General features: G+C 37.1%; 1 protein-coding gene across 2 annotated transcripts in view; it reads left to right on the top strand.

The window, feature by feature from the left end:
- The first annotated feature begins 367 nt into the window (after positions 1 to 367).
- Positions 368 to 22,555, top strand: part of CEP57 (centrosomal protein 57) — a 35,387-nt gene continuing 13,199 nt past the window's right edge. The window contains exons 1-6 of one of the 2 annotated variants that reach the window (XM_035009341.1): positions 368 to 694; positions 10,022 to 10,178; positions 18,616 to 18,795; positions 19,184 to 19,305; positions 20,428 to 20,544; positions 21,163 to 21,240. In XM_035009341.1, coding sequence (XP_034865232.1) covers positions 653 to 694; positions 10,022 to 10,178; positions 18,616 to 18,795; positions 19,184 to 19,305; positions 20,428 to 20,544; positions 21,163 to 21,240 — 696 coding nt within the window. In that variant the 5' untranslated portion in view covers positions 368 to 652. The other variant, XM_035009342.1, reaches the window with a different exon arrangement.

Here is a 22,555-nt window from a genome sequence, read left to right as displayed (position 1 = left end):
GGTTTACTCTCTGCCTCCGCTCTTTTTTCCCTTGACTTCTATTGGACCAAGTCACCAAAGCCCCTCCACATTCTATTTGTTATTGGTCAAAAGCTAAGTACTTCACCTAGAGAGGCGTCTCCGACTCGAGCTCACGCTCTCTCCGGCGTTTAGTCCAAGGGAACCGATGGAGTGTTTGAACTTCGCACTTGCTTTTATTGTTTCAGTCATTCTATTCCATTGCCACTGGAGACATCACAACCCATGGCCAACATTTCCTCCTCGATGTGGCCCGCCCCTTTGTAGAGTCCCCCTCAGAGCCGTGCGGTAGTCGGCAGCGTTAGCAGCCCCCGCAGTTTCAGCGATGCGCTACCTTGTGACATCAGCGAGGGAAGAGGCGGATTCTCTCCTACTACCGGAAGACGTCCGCTTTTTTGATTGGCTACTCAAGACGTCCGTTAGGACGTGTTGCCTTTTCCGAGTGCACTGTGAGCGTGGGCGCCCCTGTGGGGGGGTGTGCAGGGGTTTCTAGACCCGGCACCAATACCCCAACCCCCTTCCATCAGGGGTTCGGCTTAGGGTCGCCCCTAGTGGGCGGCTCTCGAATCTTGAGGAGGAGCTCGAGAACCCGGACCCCCCCAGGGCTGCGGAGGTCCTCTGGGTAGGCAGGAAGATGGCGGCATCGGTCTCCGCGACTTCTGGTTCTCAGATCTCGGTAAGAAGCGGCTGACGTTCACATAGGCTCGGTCCTGGCGCCTCTTTGCTTTTCCTCACCCTTCAAAGCAGGGGCCCAGAGCCTCACCCGATCCTGGGGAACGGCCGGGAATGCCCCTTGCTTCCCGGACGCTCACTGCTCCTCTGTGGAGGCTGCACCCTTACCTCGAAACAGGCCTGGCCCGTCCATCCCCTCTGCTCCCTTCACCTTCCGGCCTAGCGGCGCAGGTTGCCGAACTTTGCCAGGATTCGCTAGGGTGTCTACCCACGCCCTGCCCTTGAGAAAACAGTGCAGCTCTGGTCACGTGGGTGTAACGGCCCCTCTTGGAAACTCGCCGAGACCAGGTAGGCTCACAAGTTGACTTAATTGGCAGCTGTTGAAGAGTCCTCCGTATCGAGTGCTTACTCGTTGCTGCTTGTGCCTGCAGTGGCTCCCGTCGCATATGCCCAGTGACTTTGTTCTTGCTTGTACCCAGAGCGCGCGCTTTCCGCCTCCGGTGTCACTGTGCAGCGTGTACATGCCGTTCTAGAGAGGCGACAAGGAGAGCTGAACCTAAACATTGTTTTCGCCTCTCGGGGGCTACCAGCCAGTTCAGTCACTACTATTTGTCGAATTGGAATGTCAGCGCATAGTGTTTGGGGATCCGCCACATTGGGAATAGGCAGAAAATGGGGGAGGCTCAAGTGAGAGCCGTTATATCTTCATTTAGCTAAAGCGGAGTGCCTGGCATATTGGAGGCGCCAAGATTATGCCGGTGAATGAGACAGGATCCTTGCGCTGAAGGAGCAGACACTGGGGAGAAACTGCGTGTAATGAGGCTGTTACGCAGTTCAGTTTGATAAATGCTGCTGTGGTAGAATAACCTAGGCGTGAATGGTTAGCAGTTCTTGGGTGTAAGCTAGAAACAGCCCCTGATCAGTGGAGAAGATGCACCTTTCACTTTTTCATAACTTTACTCATAGTTTTTTTCTTCTGTGGGATACTTGTGTCTTTTGCCTGTCTTTAATCGGTTTGTCTTTTCCTGCTGATTTGTAGTCATTATGTATTCTGGATGTTAATGCTGTATTCTAATTACTCTTTGGCTTGTCTTTCACTTGTCTAAGATCTCTTTTGTTGGGAGCTCCTAATGTTCATGGGGTAAAATTTATTAGTCTTTCCTTTTTCTGTTTAGTGCTTTTTGGCTAAGAAATTCTTGTAGCAAAGGCCATTAATGAAATTCTTATGTATTTTTCCTACAAGTTTTAAAGTTGGGGCCTCTTAAGTCCTTAATATGCGTGAAGTTAATTTGTGTGCTGTGAGGTAGGGATCTAGTTTAATGTTTCTACTTAAGATATGCAATTTCTCCAACATTACTTGTTAAATTTATCTTTCCCCAATGGTTTGCATTTCTAGCTATCAGTATATTTCTGTATGTGTATGTTTGTTTTACTGGGCTCTTTGTTCCATGGTTGTATTTGTCTTTCCTTATATCTATACTCACTGTATTAAGGATTCTCCCTTACATTTCTAAGAGAGTACCTGCCTGTTCCTTGTTCCTTCAAGAAAAGTCTTAGCTATTCTCGATCCTTTGCTGTTCTTTAATAGAAATTATAAAATCTGCTGTCGGAATTTCAACTCAAACTGCATTGAATTTCCAGTTCAGTTTGGTAATAACCAATGCCTTTAAGATATTGAGTCTTGTGTCTTGTTATTCCAGTTTTTTTTTAACTTTAACATTTTTCAGTAAAATTTTATAATTTCAGGTCTTGTATATCATTTATTAAATTTATTTTTAGTTTATTTTTTATGTATTTTCATAAGTTGTGTTTTCTAACTGTTATACAGAACTGTTATACATTCTTTCATATTAATTTTACTCAGCAATTTGTCCTAAACTCTAATTCTAATAATTGAGGATTCTTTGGTATTTTCTATTTAGATGATCATAACCTGTGAAATTTTGATTGTTTTACAATCTTAGCATTTATTACTTCCTTTCATTATCTTAATATGCAGGCTATGAAATGCCGCACAACTTTGACTAGAAGTTGCCTTGCAGATTTCTTTGCCTTGTTCCTGAATTTAAAAGGAATGTTTTAAATTTGTACCATTAAATATGTTGTCATGTTTTTTGGTAAATTTTCTTATTACTGTAAGAAAATAGTTCTTTAATAATGGCTGGATATTGAATTTTATTGATTACTTTTTTGCATTTGTTGATCATATGGATTTTCACATTAAAGTGAAATGGGTGTTCTAATGTTCATTCAGTTTTAAACATTCCTGGAATAACCCCATTTTGAACATACTGTATTATTTTTTCTATATAGTTGAGTATGTATGGTTTGCTAAATTGTATTTAAGTTTTTATATACCGGATTTCTTCAAGCCATGTTGCTCATCCCATTTGAAAAGAAGGCAAATAATACACATTTCTTATCATCCTTCATACTTAATGCAGTGCCATACACAGATATGTTCAATAAATACTTGAATCATAAGTGTTCCTAAGAAGGAACTAAAGTTACCAGGGAAGAAAGTGGTCAGGTAAAACATTTTGCCTTCAATCCTGAAAGTCTCTCTTAGAATCATATCATTTTAGTTGGAAAAATATTTATTGAATGCTTGGGGTCTTGGAAAGCATACTAATTAGGAGTTATATTCAGGCCCCTAGATAGCTGTGAGACCTTAAGCAAATGGTTTAAGTTTTCTTAGCCTGTTTTTTTCACCTACAAGATGGAGACAATAATATTTGCTATGCTTCCTTCAGTGGTTCTTGTAATAACTAAAGGAGAATATGAGTATGCTTGGAAAAAATATGTTGACAAATCTGAGTTCAGTGTTCTGAAAAATCCCAAATACATTTTTCTGAACTCTAAAGTGAAGATACTTTCTTACTTGTCAGGATTGTTGTGAGGATCAACTAAGATAAAGGAAATGTAAATTGTAAAGTACCATGCAAATTTGAGGTTTGTGGTGGTTTTTATTTTGCATATGTATATATTGCATGTATATGGGGGGGGCCTAATTCTGCTTGAAAGATCCTTTGCCCTTCAGTAGTTCTCAGGTACCCATGATTGAATGGCATGTGGCACTGAAAGCAAGAAGAATTCACTTGACAAAAGAAGAAATCTTTCGTCATCTCAGATGGCTGCTATCTTGAGAAAGGTCTGTTGGCAGGGTTAGCTCTTGATAGGCAGCTGTGGACTTAAATGGTAAACAATTTCATACACTAATATAAAACTTTAAATGATGAGTACCTCACTCTGCCTAAACTGTGTGTACAGTGTGGTTTATGCTGAACACCAGCTTTCTTTCTGGGAGTCAGGAATGTAACCAGTCCCCAGTGAAAACCTTGGCCACTGAGTCTAAGGAGCCTTGATAGAAAACACTTCACAACAGTTGTCGCTATAGTTGCTGGAGGAATTAAGCATATCCTGTAAGCAGCTAGAGAGGAATTTTGAAAGCTTGTGCCTGATACCTTACAGACTTCACCTCCATGGGTCTTTTGCTTTTGCTATTTTGCTTTGTATCCCTTTGCTGTAATAAATCCCAGAGATGAGTATAACTATATGCTCAGTCCTATCAGTCCTTCTAGCAAATCATCGAACCTTGGGCTGGTCCGGAGGACTGCTGACAGTCACGATGACAGTAGTTGGAACATTCCCAAAATTCAAGTTACCAGATGCCAGCCAAGAACCAGCCTTGAAAGCAGACATTTCTAAGTATAGCAGTCGCATGTCTGCTATATTAATCCTTTCTGCACAGTCTCTCTATGACATTTGTGCTCGTTGTTGTTTGATATAAAGGAAATTATATTTTGTAATTTATATTTTATAAATATATGTAATTTTATAATTTATATACTTGAATTGAATAATTCAATTTTGTAGACAATGTGCAGTTTTTCCTGTTTTGCAGAGGAATTATATAATTAATTCATTCAACAGATTTATTTATTTTTATTAACATATAATGTATTATTTGTTTCAGGGGTACAGGTCTGTGATTCATCAGTCTTACACAATTCACAGCGCTCACCATAGCACATACCCTCCCCAGTGTCCATCACCCAGCCACCCCATCCCTCCCTCCCACCCCCCTCCTCCCTCCCACCCCCCTCCACTCCAGCAACCTTCAGTTTGTTTCCTGAGATTAAGAGTCTCTTATGGTTTGTCTCCCTCTCTGGTTTCGTCTTGTTTCATTTTTTCCTCTCTTTCCCTATGGTCGTTGCAAATGGCAAGATTTCAATTTTTTGATGGCTGCGTATTAGTCATTGTGTGTGTGTGTGTGTCTGTATATATACACACACACACCACATTTTCTTTATCCACTCATCTGTCGGTGGACATCTAGGCTCTTTCCATAGTTTGGTTATTGTGGACATTGCTGCTATAAACATTGGGGTGCACATGCCCCTTCGGTTCACTACATTTGTATCTTTGGGGTAAATACCCAGTAGTGCAATTGCTGGGTCGTCGGTAGCTCTATTTGCAACTTTTTGAGGAACCTCCATACTGTTTTCCAGAATGGCTGCACCAGCTTGCATTCCCACCAACAGTGTAGGAGGGTTCCTTTTTCTCCGCATCCCCGCCAACATCTGTCGTTTCCTGACTTGTTAATTTTAGCCATTCTGACTGGTGTGAGGTGGTATCTCATTGTGGTTTTGATTTGTCTTTCCCTGATGCCGAGAGATGTTGAGCACTTTTTCATGTGTCTGTTGGCCATTTGGATGTCTTCTTTGCAGAAATGTCTGTTCATGTCTTCTGCCCATTTCTTGATTGGATTATTTGTTCTTTGGGTGTTGAGTTTGATAAGTTCTTTATAGATTTTGGATACTAGCCCTTTATCTGATAGGTCATTTGAAAATATCTTCTCCCATTTTGTCGGTTGTCTTTTGGTTTTGTTGACTGTTTCTTTTGCTGTGCAAGAGCTTTTTATCTTGATGAAGTCCCGATAGCTCATTTTTGCCCTTGCAAGGGCCTTGCCTTTGGCGATGTGTCTAGGAAGAAATTGCTGCAGCTGAGAGGTTGAAGAGGTTGCTGCCTGTGTTCTCCTCAAGGATTTTGATGGATTCCTCTCTCACATTTAGGTCTTTCATCCATTTTGAGTCTATTTTTGTGTGTGGTGTAAGGAAATGATCCAGTTTCAATCTTCTGCATGCGGTTGTCCAATTATCCCAGCACCATTTGCTGAAGAGACTGCGTTATTTCCATTGGACATTCCTGCTTTGTCGAAGATTAGTTGACCAGAGTTGAGGGTCCATTTCTGAGTTTTCTGTTCCATTGATCTATGTGTCTGTTTTTGTGCCAGTACCATGCTGTCTTGATGATTATAGCTTTGTATTAGACATTCAACAGATTTATTAAATATCTTTATCAAGTGTTTTTATTGGAACTTAAACTCAGTTTTCCTGTGTCAACTGGGTGTCCTACAATCAATGCAGTTCTGCTGCTGACTAGCTGGAGATAGTGCAGGCCCCACACTTTAAGGGGCTGGCTCCCACATGACGGCCCCCACCTTAATCCCAGGTGTCCTGAAGGTAGGTTTTTGCACTTCTGCCCAGTCAACTATAAATGAAGGAGTTCCCATGACCCTTTCTTCTCACATTTATTAATTTGCTAGAATGGCTCACAAAACTCAGGGAAGTGAGTTATGCTTACAGTTAGTTGTTTTTGTTTCTGTTTTTTAATAGAGGATACAACTCAGAAACAGCCTAATGGAAGAGACACATAGGGCAAGATATAAAGGGGCTTCCATGACCACTCTGGATGCTCCTGGAACCTCATTGTTCAAGAGTTTTTATGAAGGTTTCATCATGTACTTATGATTTATTCAGTCATTGGCCATTAGTAAATGAACTCAGTCTCCAGCCCCTCCCTTCTCCTGAGGTCAGGGTGTGGGGCTGAAATTTCTAATGCTGATAACTTGGTTGGTTTTTCTGGCTACCAGCCTTCATCCTGAAGCTATCTAGGGGGTCCCACTCTTGGTATAACAAAAACACCTGTCACTTAAGAAATTCCCAGAATTTTTGAATCTCTGTGTCAGGAACCAAGGACAAAAACATTTTTTTTTTTTTTTTATTCCACAGGGCATAGAGATACTAAATATATCAAGTAGGAATAAGCATTTTTAAAAAAGAATAAAGGCGACAGAGTGACAGAAAGGTGCTACTTTAGGTAGAATAGTCCGAGAAAGTCTTACTGACAAGACTTCTGAGCAGATGACTGAGTGGTGTGAGAAAGGGAGCTTTCCAGGCAGATAAACGTAGGAAAAGAAAACAGTGTACTGTGCATTTTAGAAATCCAAAAGTAGGTCAGTATAGCTGGGAAATAATGAGGGGGCAGAGGGGTGTGGAGAAAGAGTGGGAGGGAATGAAGTCAGATTAGTCTGAGGTCAGATATGTGGCGCCATGAAAGCCATGGTAAGGAGACACCTGGGTGGCTCAGTCAGCTGAGCTTCCAACTCTTGATTTCAGCTCAGGTCATGATCTCAGGTGGTGAGATCAAGCCTCACGTCAGGCTGTGCGCTTAGCGCAGAATCTGCTAGAGATTCTCCCTCTCTCTCTCTGCCCTTCCCCCTGCTCATGTGCATGCACATGCACTCGTATGCTCACTCTCTCTCAAATAAGCAAGTCATGGTGAGAATTTTGGATTTTATTTTGTGATGGAAATCTATTCCTTTTTACAGTGTCTGGCACTGTAAAATAGGGTTTTAATTAGGGGTATTACTCTAATATGCTTTTTTTTTTTAAAACAATCATAACGATTAATACTTGGAGACAGGCTAAGGGGATGTGGACAAGAGTGATTAGGAGGCTATTAATGCAGTCTAGACAACAGATCACAGTGGTGTTAAACCAGGGCATTAGCAGTGGAATTAATGAGAAATTGGAGAGTTTCCACATATAAGTGAGTTCATACAGTGTTTGTCTTTCTCTGTCTGACTTCATTTAGCATAATGCCTTCAAGGTCCAGTTACACTTTTGCAAATGGTAAGGTTTTCTTGTGTTTTTTGTTTTTTTTTTTTTAATGGCTGAATAATATTCCATTGTATATGCCACAACTTCTTTACCCATTCATCCATCAGTGGACACACATTGCTTCCATGTCTTGGCTCTTGTAAGTAATGCTGCTATGATCTGAACGTGGAGGTGCAGATATCTCTTCAGGTTAGTGTTCTCATTTCTTTTGGATATATACCCAGAAGTAGAATTTCTGGATTATATCGTAGTTCTATTTTTAATTTTTTGAGGATCCTCCATACTGTTTTCTATAGTGGCTGTATCAATTTACAATTCCACGAACAGTGCACAAAGGATTCCCTTTTCTCTGCATCCATGCCAGCTTTTGTAATCTCTTGTCTTTTGGATGATGGTTAGTCTTAACAGGTGTGAGATGATCTCTCATTGTGGCTTTAAAGCAATTTTTAAAAATTTACCTGTTTAACAGAGAGAGAGAGCGAGAGCGAGAGCGCGCACCCACAGCAGGGGGAACAGCAGGGAGAGGGAGAAGCAGGCTCCCTGTTGAGCAGGAGAGCCCAGTGTGGGGCACGATCCTGGGATCAGGACCTGAGCCAGAAGGTAGACGCTTAACCAGCTGAGTCACCCAGGCGCCCCTCATTGTGGTTTTAATTTGCATTTCCCTAATGACTAAAGAATGTTGAGCATCTTTTCATGTATCTGTTGGCTTTGGAGAAATGTTTCGAAAAGGACAAATTTTGAACTGTTACACAAGAGCTAGCAGGCAGTGAATTTAATGAAGATGGTTTATTTTCATTTTGTTTTGGTTTGTGTTTTTTGAAAGTAAATTATTTATGCATAGTCCTGTTAATATCTGTGCAGTATTCAGTAATTCTAATAAAAATTGTTTTGAAAATCTTACGTAAATTTGCAGGTGTTTTTTGTTCATACATATATGTTGATAAGGAATACTTCCTAGCCAGTTACTTTGAATGGTAGTTGTTAAATGATAGGATTCTAGGAGGTTGTATGAAGACCTAAGGTTCTCTGTGAAGAATCATATTTGAAATTAAGCTAAGTGATAATTCATGGTGCTTTGTAAGAGCTTTGGCAGTATAATATATTTTAAGAATTGAAAACTCACCCTGTTTTCCAGCCACCTCCAAAAACCTGATGTCAGCTTGTCAAAAAGTTTGAAAAATGCCAACTCTTAGTCCGGTTGCATGTGAACATACTTTTGACTTTTGACTTAACATTGATTTACTTGAGTACCACTTTCAGACTTACCCCTATCTTTTCCAAGTCTTTTCTCTCTTCTTTAGTTTTCATAGCCATAGTTTGTGTTTTGTATTTGCTTTCTTAAATCAATTGGAAAATTGCGTGGTTTTACATGGAAACAGTCTTTGATTTTTAATAAGATTTAGATACAGTGTGGTTTTCTTGATTGCCTTTGTTTATTCCAGGAGCTTGTTTACCATTATTGTAAATATTCTTTGTCCCTTTGTACTTTTCTGGGCACAGATTATTCTGTGCTGTATAGTATAGTTCTCCAAAGGTAAGAGTCGAGAACTTATTTTGCTGTGGTTATTTGAATAAGAAAAATAAATGAGAATTTTGAACAGCGAGCCAGTTGTATCTTTCACCTTAGCTTTCAGTTTCTCCATTACTTCCCCCACTCCAGGTGTCTATCTACCGATAGGAAGTCATCTACAACTAAAAAAATGCCACAGTTAGCATACCCTGCAACTGAAATCATGTGGAACATAATCCCTAATTGAACAGAATCTCATTCATAATAGAATGGTGTTTGTGTAGAAATAAAATTTTGTATTTGGGTATTTGATATTTCTAATTGCCCCCCTCCTACCTCTTTTTCCTAAGTATGAATTTTTTGAAGCAAGAACTATACCTTTCTGTATACCACAGAGTCTTGGACATTTGATAAATATTCAGGAATTAGTTGATTGGAGAGAGATTAATTCAGTCATTTTGTAGCAGTTTCAGATACTGTAAAAAGATAATATTTACTTTTCTGAATGTATATTTTACACTACATATTTTTAGGTAAAACATTAAATTTATTATGAGTATCATATTTAAGTATTTCTGTGCAGCATTTCTATTCAAGTTGTTTGAACATTATTTCCTTTTTATAGTGTCTGGCATATGGCTATATTTAGACACATAAGAAACACTTGAAAATTTTAAAATAATGATTGAATTCTGTTGTGTATGGTCAGTGGGCTTTGTTTTTTCTGTTGTCTCTATCAGTGGAACATAAGCAGTACAATTTTCAGTCAGGAACAAATTGTGTGTGTGTGTGTGTATTTACATCCTATTTGCAGTTTAAAATTTTGAAAGGTAATTTCTATATTTTTATTTTTCAGAACATCTTAGTCGAACCCTCAAGGTCTAATGGAAGTATGGTTCGCCATTCCTCATCTCCATATGTAGTATATCCACCTGATAAGCCTTTCCTTAATAGTGATCTACGACGCTCCCCAAATAAGCCTACATTTGCCTATCCGGAAAGTAACAGCAGAGGTAATAGAGCCTAACAAAATAGATGTTTTTTGTTTGTTTGTTTATCCACTACTTGAAAACTCCTGTGTCTTTCATGTATTTTAAAATTAGAGGAGTGGCACCTGGGTGGCTCAGTCAGTTAAGCATTCAACTCTTGATTTCGGCTCAGGTCATGATCTCAGGGTCGTGATTCTCTCTCTCTCCCTGTCTCCTACCCCTACCATACCCACCCCCCCTGCTCACACACATGCTCACTCTCTCTCTCAAAAAAAAAAGAAGAGTATCTATTTCCCCTTATCTATTTTTAACCTCATCAAAATACAGCACTTTTCTTTTGTTCACTGATTGTAAACAGTATTGTTCACCAAATCATCAAGACTAAATACTTTGAGAAATCTATAACTGCTCTGTCATATGCAGTATCAGTCAGGAACCAAAAATCAGTATTTTTGCCTCTGAATTATCCCAAAGATGTATTAGTTCTTTCTCTTCATTCTCATTGCTTTGGTTCAGACTTTCATCATCTATTGCATAGATAATTGTGATATACTCCTAAGTAATTGCTTAGCCTGTGGTCTCCCTCTCATCCCCATTTAAACAACATTCCTGCTATCATCTCCCCTACTTTAAACAAATTTTAACACCTCTCCATGGCTTACATAACAAAGTCCTAGATTTTTTTTTTTTTTTTTTAAATCTGGACTCCACCTGCCTTACCAACTTCATCCCTATCTTCTCTTCTGTTCTTCCTTACCCACACATCCTTTGCCCTGGCTACTTTGAAATATATTTGTTCCCAAAACTTGCCATCTGTATTAGCTTTCTTGCTGCCTTAGCAAAGTACCACAGCTCAGCAACTTTAACACAGATGTGTCATCACACAGTTTCTGTAGGTCAGAAATCTGGATGGGCTTAGCAGAGTCTTCTGTTTAGGGTCCTATGAGGCTGAAATCAAGGTGTTGACTGGGCTGTGTTCCTTACTAGAGAGTCTAGGGAGGAGTCTGCTCTCAGCACATTCAGATTTTTGGCTTGTGGTTATAGAGCTGAGGTTCCATTGTCCTGCTGACTTTTAGTCAGGGCCAGTCTTTCCTCCTAGAGGCTGTCTACATTCCTTCCTTTGCTTTCTTTATGGCCCCCTTTAGGAATGGTGGGTCACGTGTCTTTCATGCTTCATATCTCTCTGTTTAGGGTCCTTTCCCAAAGTCCTTTCGCCATATAGCAGGTATTCAGGGTTTGAAGGATTAGGACATAGGTATCCTTGGGTGTCCATTCTGGCTGCCACACCAGCCATGTCAAGCTTATAAGTCTTTCTCATGCAGTGCACTCCTATTGAAATCTTGCTGTTGTAGAATTGTACTCTTTAAAATCCACATTATGTATTATTTATTTTGAGAAGTCTTCCTCTCTACCAGCTTCCCCAACACATACCTCTTCCTGCTCTCCTCAGATGTCTCTTCTAAACTCACTTGGGCCTTCATTTTTTGTCAGGGTAAAGCGGGTAGTGGTTTCCTTGTCTGCCCATCCCATACTGAAGGTAGATATCATTGGACTGATACAGAAAGTATGCTTGATTATAAAAGCATAATGGATCATAATGAATATCCGGAGGCATTGCTTAAATGGTTCACAACACCATGCTCTGAAGGGATAAGAGATGCTGATTTACTGTTTCCACATTATTTTTTCTTTTGTTTACTTTCCTCTTCATCTCCTTTTTCCCTCTTTTCTCACATGTTCTTTAAAACCAGTAGTGACACACAAGCAGAATGTAGCATTATCACTAACACGCTGGGGTAGACATTTGCTGACTTTCTGCTTTATGAATAAATCCGCCCCATTTAACTTACTCTTTTCATTCTTTAGTAATTTTCTCTGAACTTTTTTTTTTTTAAGTTTCTTTAGATAGAAGGAAAGATCAGACCTAGATATAATATTGTAGTGGAAGGATTGATACCTTAATTCCTAGATCTTGTATTCCTGCTAGAACTTTGTTGCATGATTATTTTTGTGTGTGTGCTTATTTTTTAAATAAATTATTACTAAATCTTAACAGATTTTTATTCAGTGAGCTTCAGTTATTTGTTCTTTGCTTTTTTACCATATGTTGTTTGTATGTTATACAACTTTTATTTTTCTGAATTGCCAAAGTCTTTAGCTGCTGTGTTCAGATGAGTAGCATTTTATTACTTGATTTATTAACAATTGAATTAATTAGTATTTTCTTTATTATCATTATCTTTGAGACACTATATCCTGTAAATAAGCGGTTTCTAGTTAGTAAGTTGAGCACTGAATATAGATATTTGTGCAAAACACCAGACTTCCATTTGAATGAGTGAAGTCTTAATTGGAATAGATACTCTGTATGATAAACTTTTTTTCTTTACATGTAATAAATGCTTTTATTGCACGAATACAGTAAAAAAAAACTTGTTATTCTTTAGTTCTAGTTTAATATATTTTCATTTGATAAATTACCGTTTCACTTTGCTATCTAATAATCACTTTGAAAATATAGTTTGATTAATGCCATGGAAAGAGATAATTAAACTATGTTTCTTGTAATTCTCATTTTCATATTCATTTTGAGTTTTAGAAAAGAGATGAGCAAGAAATTGGAAGTTATTACTGCCTTCAAAAAATGTATTGTCCTTGGGACCCCATTTTTCCCCTCCCCCTTGGAACCCTTTAAAAAAATGGTAACTAATGTCAATCCAAAAAAGTTTAACCCGTTGTTCATGTTATTTAATATATTTCAAGTGACAGTACTGTGCAGAATGTGAACATTTGAAGCAAGATAACTATGAGGCAATTCTGCTAGGCCAGTGCTTTCTAAACCTTTCACTTATCCTAGTCCACGTGGAAAATGAAATGGTAACACATGTACAGCACATGGAGATAAACTGATGGGGTTGATGGGAACTAGTCTGGGGTCTTCCACTGTGCCAGGCCACTCGTGGCCCCTGTAAGAGCTGAGAGAGAAAACATCTTGACCTATCTATTACAAATTTGTGTCATACCTGTTGGAAAAAGCTCAGCATTATTGTGACCAGTGAGAGAAGTCAAGTTATAGCTAGTGTGCTAGGTATTGATAACAATTTACTGCCCATCTGTTCTTCTAAAGCACTGGTTCTCCAATTTTTTAATTCAGGAAACCCTAATTAACCCACTGCATGTTTACATAAATAGAATAACTGTTTTCCAAATTTAAAAAATATACTGCTAAGAGTGACATTGTTTTATACTTTGTAAATCTCTTATTTCTGGCTTAATAGAAAACTGCTTGATTCTCATTTATTTTTGCATTCCATTTGTGTTAATATATTGTTTTAATTGAAGTATGTGAAAAAAATCTGGCCTTACACGGATATGTAGGTAGAAAAGAAGTAATACTTTAATAGCCTTCCCAACAATTTGTGGATATTTTTATTTGATATTACACCAAAACTTGGCAAGTGGTTTCTTAAAATTTAGTTGCATTGTGGAATCTGAAAACAACATTGATTTTTTTTTCATATTCTGGGACCTCAGGACCACCTATATGGTGGGAGATTAACTCAGAAGACTCACAGGTTTCAGAAGTGGTTGTAATTATGGCTGAGGCTTACCGAGATGCAGGCTTCCAAATTTCTCCCTCATGGGGGTCACAGAGAAAAACACTTCTTCTTCTAGCAATAAACTGCATGACATGTGTAGTGTTTCTGCCCAGAAAAGCCCACTTAAGGCTCAGACATTACGGCTTTTATTTGGAGCTAGTTACACAAACACTTGGCGCCTGCACAAACAGTCATGATATTCACCATAAAACACTTTTGTTTACGCAATCGAGGCAGACTTGTGCAGCAGGATTTAGTGCCTTAGACATACAAAACCTTATTAATTAGTAACTTTGGGAACATTCCAAGAGCCTAGTTTCCAGAGGGTAACCAAGGTTCAGGTCTGCTGTATAATTTTTTTTGTAAGAATTTATTTTTTAATTGAAGAAGAATTGACATATGTGTTACGTTAGTTACACATATACAACATAGTGATTTGACAGTCCTGTATATTATATTCTTCTCACCACAATAAGTGTAGTTTACTGTCACCATACAGTGTTATTGCAGTATTATTGGGTGTGTTGCCTATGCTGTACTTTTCATCCCTGTGACTTACTATAACTGGAGTTTGTATCTTTTAATCCCCTTCACCTATTCTGCCTTATCTCCCACTCCCCTCCCTTCTGGCAGCCACCAGTTCTCTGTATTTATGAGTCTGTTTCTGGTTGGTTGGTTGGTTGGTTGGTTAGGGTTTTGTTTTTGTTTTTGTTTTGACTCTACATACAAGTGAAATCATACAGTATTTGTCTTTCTGGCTTATTTCATTTAGCATAAAACCCTCTAAGTTGACCCATGTTGTCACCTATGGCAAGATTTCGTTCTTTTTTATGGCTGAGTAATATTCCATTATGTATATATGTGTGGAATATGTAATACTCCATTGTGTATACCACATCTTTATTCATCTGTGGATGGACGCTTAGACTAGCTATTATAAATAATGCTGCAATAAACATAGGAGTGCATGTGTCTTTTCAAATTAGTGTGTTTTTTTTGGGTAATCAGTAGTGGAATTACTGGATCATATGGTATTTCTTTTTTTTTTTTTTTTTTTTAAGGAACCTCCTTAATGTTTCTACAGTGGCTTCCCCAGTTTATTCTTATCAGCAGTGCATAAGGGATCCCTCTTCACATCCTTGTCAACACTTGTCATTTCTTGTCTTTTTGGTACTAGCTGTTCTGACAAGTGTGAAGCGATATAGTGGTTTTGACTTACATTTCCATGCTGATTAGTGATGTTGAACATCTATCTGTTCATGTGTCTATTGGCCATCTGTATGTCTTCTTTGGAAAAATGTCTATTCATGTCTTCTGCTCATTTTTGATTGGATTATTTGTGGATTTTGTTGTGTTATGTTTTAGGAGTTCTTTGTCTGTTTTGGACATTAACCCCTTATCAGCATACATGATTTGCAAATATTTTCTGCCATTCAGTGGGTTGCCTTTTCGTTTTGTTGATGGATTCCTTTGCTGTGTAAAAACTTTTTAGTTTGATATAGTCTCAGTAGTTTGTTTCTGCTTTTGTTTCCCTGACATAAGGAGACATATCCATAAAAGTGTTGCTAAGGCCAGTGTCGAGAGATTACTGCTTATATTTTCTTTTAGGAGTTTTATAGTTTCAGGTCTCACATTTAGGTCTTTAATCCATTTTGAGTTTATTTTTATGTATGGTGTAAGAAAGTGGTCCGGTTTCATTCTTTTGCATATAGCTGTCCAGTTTTCCCAGTACCACTTACTAAAGAGTCTGTCTTTTCCCGCCTCCTTTATCACAGATTAACTGATCATATAAGTTTAAGTTTATTTCTGGGCTCTCCATCCTATTCCATTGATCTGTGTGTTCATTTTTGTGCCAGTACCATACTATTTTGATTACTATAGCTTTGTTGTATATCTTGAAATCTGGGATTGTGATACCTCCAGCTTTGTTTATCTTTCTCAAGATGGCTTTGGCTATTTAGGGTCTTTTATGGTTCCATATAAATTGTAGGATCATTTGTTCTAGTTCTGTGAGTAATACCAATTGGTATTTTGATAAAGATTACATTTAATCTGTAGATTGCTTTTGGCAGTAGGGACATTTTAACAATTCTTTGAATCCATGAGCATGGTATATCTTTCCATTTTTTTGTGTTGTTGAGAAACATTGAAATAATTTGATGATATAAAAGCCATTCCAGAATGTAGAAAAGGAGAGCATATACCTCATATTGGGTCTTTTTGTTGATCCAGCACATCTTTGATACTACATTTGCTGACATACAGAAATAAAATGGTATGTTCCAGCTCATTGCTCTAATAACTGTAAATGCAGAAATAAAATACTAGCAAAAGCATTCACTATGAGGTATAATCTAAGGAATGCAAGGAATGTTTGGTATTACAAAGTTTTAGTAGTTCAGAAGAGGTTTAAAAAAAACCTGAATTGATGGGGCGCCTAGGTGGCACAGTTGGTCGGGTGTCCGACCCTTGGTTTCAGCTCAGGTCATGATCTTGTGGTGGGATCGAGCTCCACATCAGGCTCTGTGCTCAGAGCAGAGTCTGCTTGAGTTTCTTTCTCCTTCTCCCTCTGCCCTCCCCACCATGTTCTCTCTCTCTGGAATAAATAAATAGATCTTGAAAAAAAAAGACCTGAACTGACATTTAAAGGCGTATATTAATTTTCCCATCTCCTATTACATTTGTTATCTAATTTCTCCAGGTTTTTTAGAGAATAGTTCCTTTAAATACTAATCTTTTATTTTTAAAGTAATCTCTATACCCCACACAGGGCTTGAATTTACAACCCCAAGATCAAGAGTCACATGCTCTACCAACTGAGCTAGCCTAAATACTAATCTTAAATCTGGACTGTTTTCCTCTTCTCATAGTCTTTTCCATTGATTTTTCAGGTTTCTACATTGTATGTGTTTCATGTCCGTGTTTTTTTTTTTTTTTTTTAAAGATTTTATTTATTTATTTGAGACAGAGAGCATGAGAGGGAGGAGGGTCAGAGGGAGAAGCAGACTCCCTGCCGAGCAGGGAGCCCGATGCGGGACTCGATCCCGGGACTCCAGGATCATGACCTGAGCCGAAGGCAGTCGCTTAACCAACTGAGCCACCCAGGCACCCGTCTGTGTTCTTTCTAATTACACTGTAGTCTCATTGCATAATAGAATAAGCTGGCTATATTATAAAATGTATCAGTCTCCTGTTTGGGGCCTATAACATTCTAGGCCCTAAAAATTTGGTGAATGAATGAATTACATTAATAAACGGAAAAGTATACCTTGTTTTGCGTAAGCAGCCTCGATTTTTACAAGATGACAGTTCTTCCTGCATATTATATGGTTTATATGACGTTTCATGTAAGTCATTGTTTAGGTGAAATGTTTCTGAATATTTAATTGGTAAGAACAAATTTTAAATGTTTTAAAGATTTCTGTAATGTGGGAGACTGGCTGTATCGATGTTTATAAGGTTTTAATAGTTAAAACACTAGAACAATAATAATAAATCAGAATAAAAGTCCTGAAACTGTGGTTTCAGGTATGTGTGTGTAATAATTACATCTGTTTGTATTGATACCTGTGTGAATTTGGTATATGATACAGATGCCATTTAAAGTTCTTCCTTCAATACCAAAGTAACTTTTATTTCACTTAAAGAATTAAATGTAAACATATGTGAAACTTTAAGTACAATAAAGGAAAATATAAAGTTTATATTTCTTGAAGTTATAGAAGAATGTTCTACCTATATAAAGAAATAAAGAACTTGATGTGAAATATTGTTATGATGATATGAAAAATGAGAACATCTTTATATCAAAACTGACAACATCTAAATTGGCAGCTATGTTTTCTGGAATTAAAGACCAATAATAAAGTGATGGGGGGACTTTTTCTTAAGGAATTCAAAAGAAAATTGACCAATTATATATATAAACTTTTAATAGAAATGCAAAATGAAATAACCAGAAGTAGCTTTTGTTTCTTAATCATAACAGAAATATTGTAATTAATAGTGGTATATGTTGCCAAAGACACATACATCTGGTGAAAGTATGAATTGATACACCCTTTTATGAAGGTACTTTGTTTGAAGCACCTTTCAAATATGGGTATTTTTTGATCCAGCAACTTAATTTTTCAGTTTTTAATTATTGATTATGAGGAAGTAATCTTTTAAGATTATCTGATTGTATGAGGGAATGCTCAGTTTGATAGTGCTAATGTGAAAAAGAAAACTTAGATAAATTTTGATCTCAATTTATTTTATGCATATCAAAAAAGATTGAAAGCAGTAGCCAAAAGTGATAGTCATTATCTCTTGGTAGTAGGAGTGTAAGTTCTTTTTGTTGTATTTTCCTGTGCTTTCTATAGTGAATGTGTATTACTTTTATAATCAGAAACTTTGGGTGGGGGGGGCAGTTTAAAGAATAATTAGAATTTTTCCTATATAATGAAAAATTGAGATTTAAAAAAATAGTCCTTTTTGTGCTTGAGATCTTTAACTCTACAGTTGGATTCTGCATGTGATCCTATTAATGAAACAGAAGAAGGATTGGTAGTTAATGTACTCTTGGACAGTTAGGAATTTTGTATGATTAGCTAAATATTTTTACCATTTTATAAAATCTTTAAAATGTTTTACCGTAATTTGGTTTTTGAGTCTCTAACGTGTTTCGGAGACTCAGAATATGTCTTTAAATGGATTTTTTTAAAAAAACAATTATGTGGCAGTAATTAGCATTTCATTTTTCCCAAAGAGTGATTCTCCCCTGGGCCCACCCATGTTTTATTTTTTATTTAGATCAGTTCTTTTTTTTTTTCATTGAACCTTCTCCATATATTTATATTATTCATGTTTGGATTTGGCAGCTATATTTTCTGCTCTGAAGAATCTTCAAGATAAGATTCGACGCTTAGAACTTGAAAGGATTCAGGCAGAAGAAAGTGTGAAAACCTTGTCTAGAGAAACAATTGAATATAAGAAAGTATTGGATGAACAGATACAAGAAAGAGAGAATTCAAAGAATGAGGAGTCAAAGCACAATCAAGGTTTGTTTAATTATGAAGGAAATGAAACCTACAAATAACACAAAATACAAAATGAAATACACAAAATAAGTATTGTAAAATTATTCTAAAAGCAATTTCATGTTCGTATTTTCTAGTAGTCAGAATTTTGGGCACTCCAGAATTGCATTATACTCAAATGCATTTTGAAGAGCACATCCTGATGGTCCTGCATTATATTTACTGACCGAATTCAAGACAGATTGGACCTAGCATATAGGAAGAGAATGACTTAGGTCACCTGAATAGGCTTCTAGAGCTACTGGAAAGTGTTTGTTGTATACACAGTAGAGTTAATTCCCATTAAATAGCTTGTTACAGCTGTTCCATGAGTGAGCTAATTTCTGCTTTTCTTACATATTCTTTTTAGAACTGACCTCTCAGTTGTTAGCTGCAGAAAGTAAGTGTAATCTTTTAGAAAAACAGTTGGAATACATGCGCAATATGATAAAGCATGCAGAAATGGAAAGGACATCTGTCTTAGAAAAACAGGTATGGTACATCACAGATTCGTTTTCAGGAACAGTTAGTTATGGGGAAAATTAGACTGACCTAAAGATCTTTTTTCTCAGTAAAGACTTGGTTCTGTTGTAATCATTTCTCCTTTTATCATGATCACTGATAGCGGTACCAGTAGTTCATCTTGAGAAACAACTAGTGTAAGTTTTGAGGGAAAATGTGATTTCTTTCTTCAGCATAGCTATAAAGAGGTTTCCTTTTTGGCTGACCTTCACACACCCTGCCATATCCTCTGCATATAGCTTTGACAGCTTCTGGCTTTTGAACAGTATAACAGCCCAAGACTGAAATTACTTGAATCATTTATAGGTGGGGAAGGGGGTAGTCCATTCAATCTGCCACATGATTGGAAATAGCCCATTTCCTAAGAATGGTTCCAATACTGGAAATAAAATATGATTTATGCCAATTTTTAACAGTGTATTTTTTAGGGCAGTAACTATCCACTAAGGTGGATTGGAGGGAATTGATAGTTCACACAAATTCCTGGGAAAATTACAGTTTTACTTTATCTTACTCAAATTTCTATTAGTATGACACTTATTGCCATAGTCTTACAGATGAAGATATACTGTTTAAAAATTTAGGTACTTAGTGTTTTGGCTTTTTTTTTTTACTAATAGACCTCAATTTAGCCTAGTTTAATGGTTTACTCTGTGACTGTCGGATGGTAGTCTTTTCAAAGCCTTGACACTAAACATAAAAAAATAATGATGTTTTGCATAGAATTCAGAGGAAGTATAAATGATAGATACAAAAAACATAATTATTACCTTAATTAAGAGATTAACTGTGTAAGAGAACCAGACTCATTGAAAGTATTAGTCTATATGTATCTAATAAATCCCTTCTATCTCAGAGTGTAATGAAAGTCTCAGTACATGGACCCAAATATTATAATAGTATATGGTAAGAACAGGATTCCACTTGTATTTTTTTGTTTTCTCCCTGTGGTTTCATCTTAATATTGTTCTCCTAGAATCTCTGTAGTATCTAAGTACTTCTATGAAAGGCCAGACAAATATAGTATATGCCCAGTGTCAGTTACTTTTTGTTTTGTCAAATTATCATGCTGTGTTTAATACTGTTCCCCAGGTTTCCCTCGAAAGAGAACGACAACATGATCAAACACATGTGCAGAGCCAGCTTGAAAAGTTGGATCTTCTGGAACAGGAGTATAACAAACTTACCACAATGCAGGCTCTGGCAGAAGTCAGTGAATGTTTCTTTTACTCATCAGTGCATGATATTGGTTCTTTTGTAAAATTGATCATTTTAAAATACTGGATATTCATAGGAAGAAAAGTGACCTTATAGCAAAGAAACAGGAATTTTTAAAGGACAAAAATGTAAATTTGGAGAAAGTGTTCACATTTTATAATCTTGATGTACATAAGGAAGTAGTTCTTTTTGAAAATGTTGGAAGCTTAAATGTTTTTGATCATCCTTAAGGCTTGAATTACTTGGTTTAAGTTGTTCTCTTTAGTTTTAATTGATTCACTTGGGAAGTATTTAATACCACTGAGATTAAGTTCCCAATTTAGCTTCCATGTATCCTATATTCCTTCATACAGAGCTGTGTTCTTTGGCCATAGATTTTACCCATAATTCTGTTCAACTGCCTCACAGCTACTTCACAAATGACTAATAATGAATCACAAAGGAGAATGTCGTGGTTATTGGCAAGCACAGTGTCATTACTGGAGTGAAATAACAAGCATATATTTGCTGTGCTAAAATTTTATAGCGGATTACTATGTTGCTGTATTAAAATTTTACATAAAGACACTAAGTCTTTTCACTAACCACTTTTAATATTTTTATCACTAGAAAAAAATGCAAGAGTTGGAAGCAAAACTCCATGAAGAAGAACAGGAAAGGAAACGTATGCAAGCTAAGGCAGCTCAGGTAAGTTGCAGTGTCAGCAGGTAGGCTCCTCATATTTCATACTTTTCTTTATATATAAACAAAAGATTAAATGTGGGCTTCTTAGATTATTTATATTTTGGAATAGCCCAATATATAAATTGTCAGACATAGCCTGGTATGGAAAATTGCAAACCTATATTTTTACAGAGTAAAAGTTGAGCAGTTTTTAGAGTTGTTCAAATTGTGGGGTTTCAATCAGCATTTTAAAAAAATTAACAGACTAACAAACATCAAAGATATAGTACATATAATAAGGTGATACTTAATCATGTAAAATTTCTCACATGGGACACTACCGGAAATGTTTGAAAACCATCATGTAATTTTCTTCTTACACATTTTCCTTTTTCTTGGTGGCCTCAAAACACCAGGACAGAAATTGAGGTAATGGGCTATCCCAATAGCTAGTGACCCATACTAATTCACAAAAGCTACCATATAAGGAAAGCGAGCTCTGTTTGCTCCTAGTCTTTGATTTTATCCCATGCACTGGCTACCGGATGGAATAGGTGAGGCAGTTTGAAGTCACAGAAACACTGAGTTTATGTATACCAACCAGAACTGCCTTTCTAAAAGATACAGTAATACTTTTGTACCCAGTAAGTCTTACAAATAAACACCTTGTTTGTAACTGACGACTCTCTTAAGAGCTTATTTATTCAAATACCTCCCATATATTGCCCTCCCACTTCAAAGTCTTTAAGTTTTATAAATGTGTATGTATCTTTTCTCATCATATTAACACAAGAAGCAGGTCTTGATTCCAAAACAGTTAGGAGTGGCGGCTCTGCAGTTCAGGCTGTGGTCTGATGCCAGCGGATTCCTGAGCTCAGTTCATGTATGGGCTCGCAGGACTGTAAACATTCTGTTATCTTTGTCGTCTTGTCTACTTCTTCCATTACTTCCCAGAGCTCACTGAGTTAACATAATCTCTATTAAACCTGATGTATTTTCTTTCTCAAATATTTACCTTCTGATCAATTTGTATATTTTTGTTTTTATTATTTTATTTTTTGCTTCAGTGTGCTGAGATACATAGTCATGTGACTTTATTTTCGATAACCAACAAATTTTGAAATTACTTGGTTTCTCTGCCCATTCCACTTTAGGGTAGGCCACTTTACTGTGTCTCCATTTCCTCACTTGTAACATGCAAACTCATGGATTGTGCTTTATATACATTGTGGTGGTGAGCTCTGTCGTACATGAAATAAAAATTAAGCAAGTTCATTATTTTATTAACTTAAATTTTAATTTACAGTATTTTCGCTTTCTTTTTTCATTTCTCAGGCAT

This window comes from Mirounga leonina, unplaced genomic scaffold (genome assembly GCF_011800145.1).
Source record: "Mirounga leonina isolate KUSES-001 unplaced genomic scaffold, KU_Mleo_1.0 Mir_153, whole genome shotgun sequence".
Taxonomy (NCBI): Eukaryota; Metazoa; Chordata; class Mammalia; order Carnivora; family Phocidae; genus Mirounga; species Mirounga leonina.
This window is presented reverse-complemented; position numbering and strand designations above follow the sequence as displayed.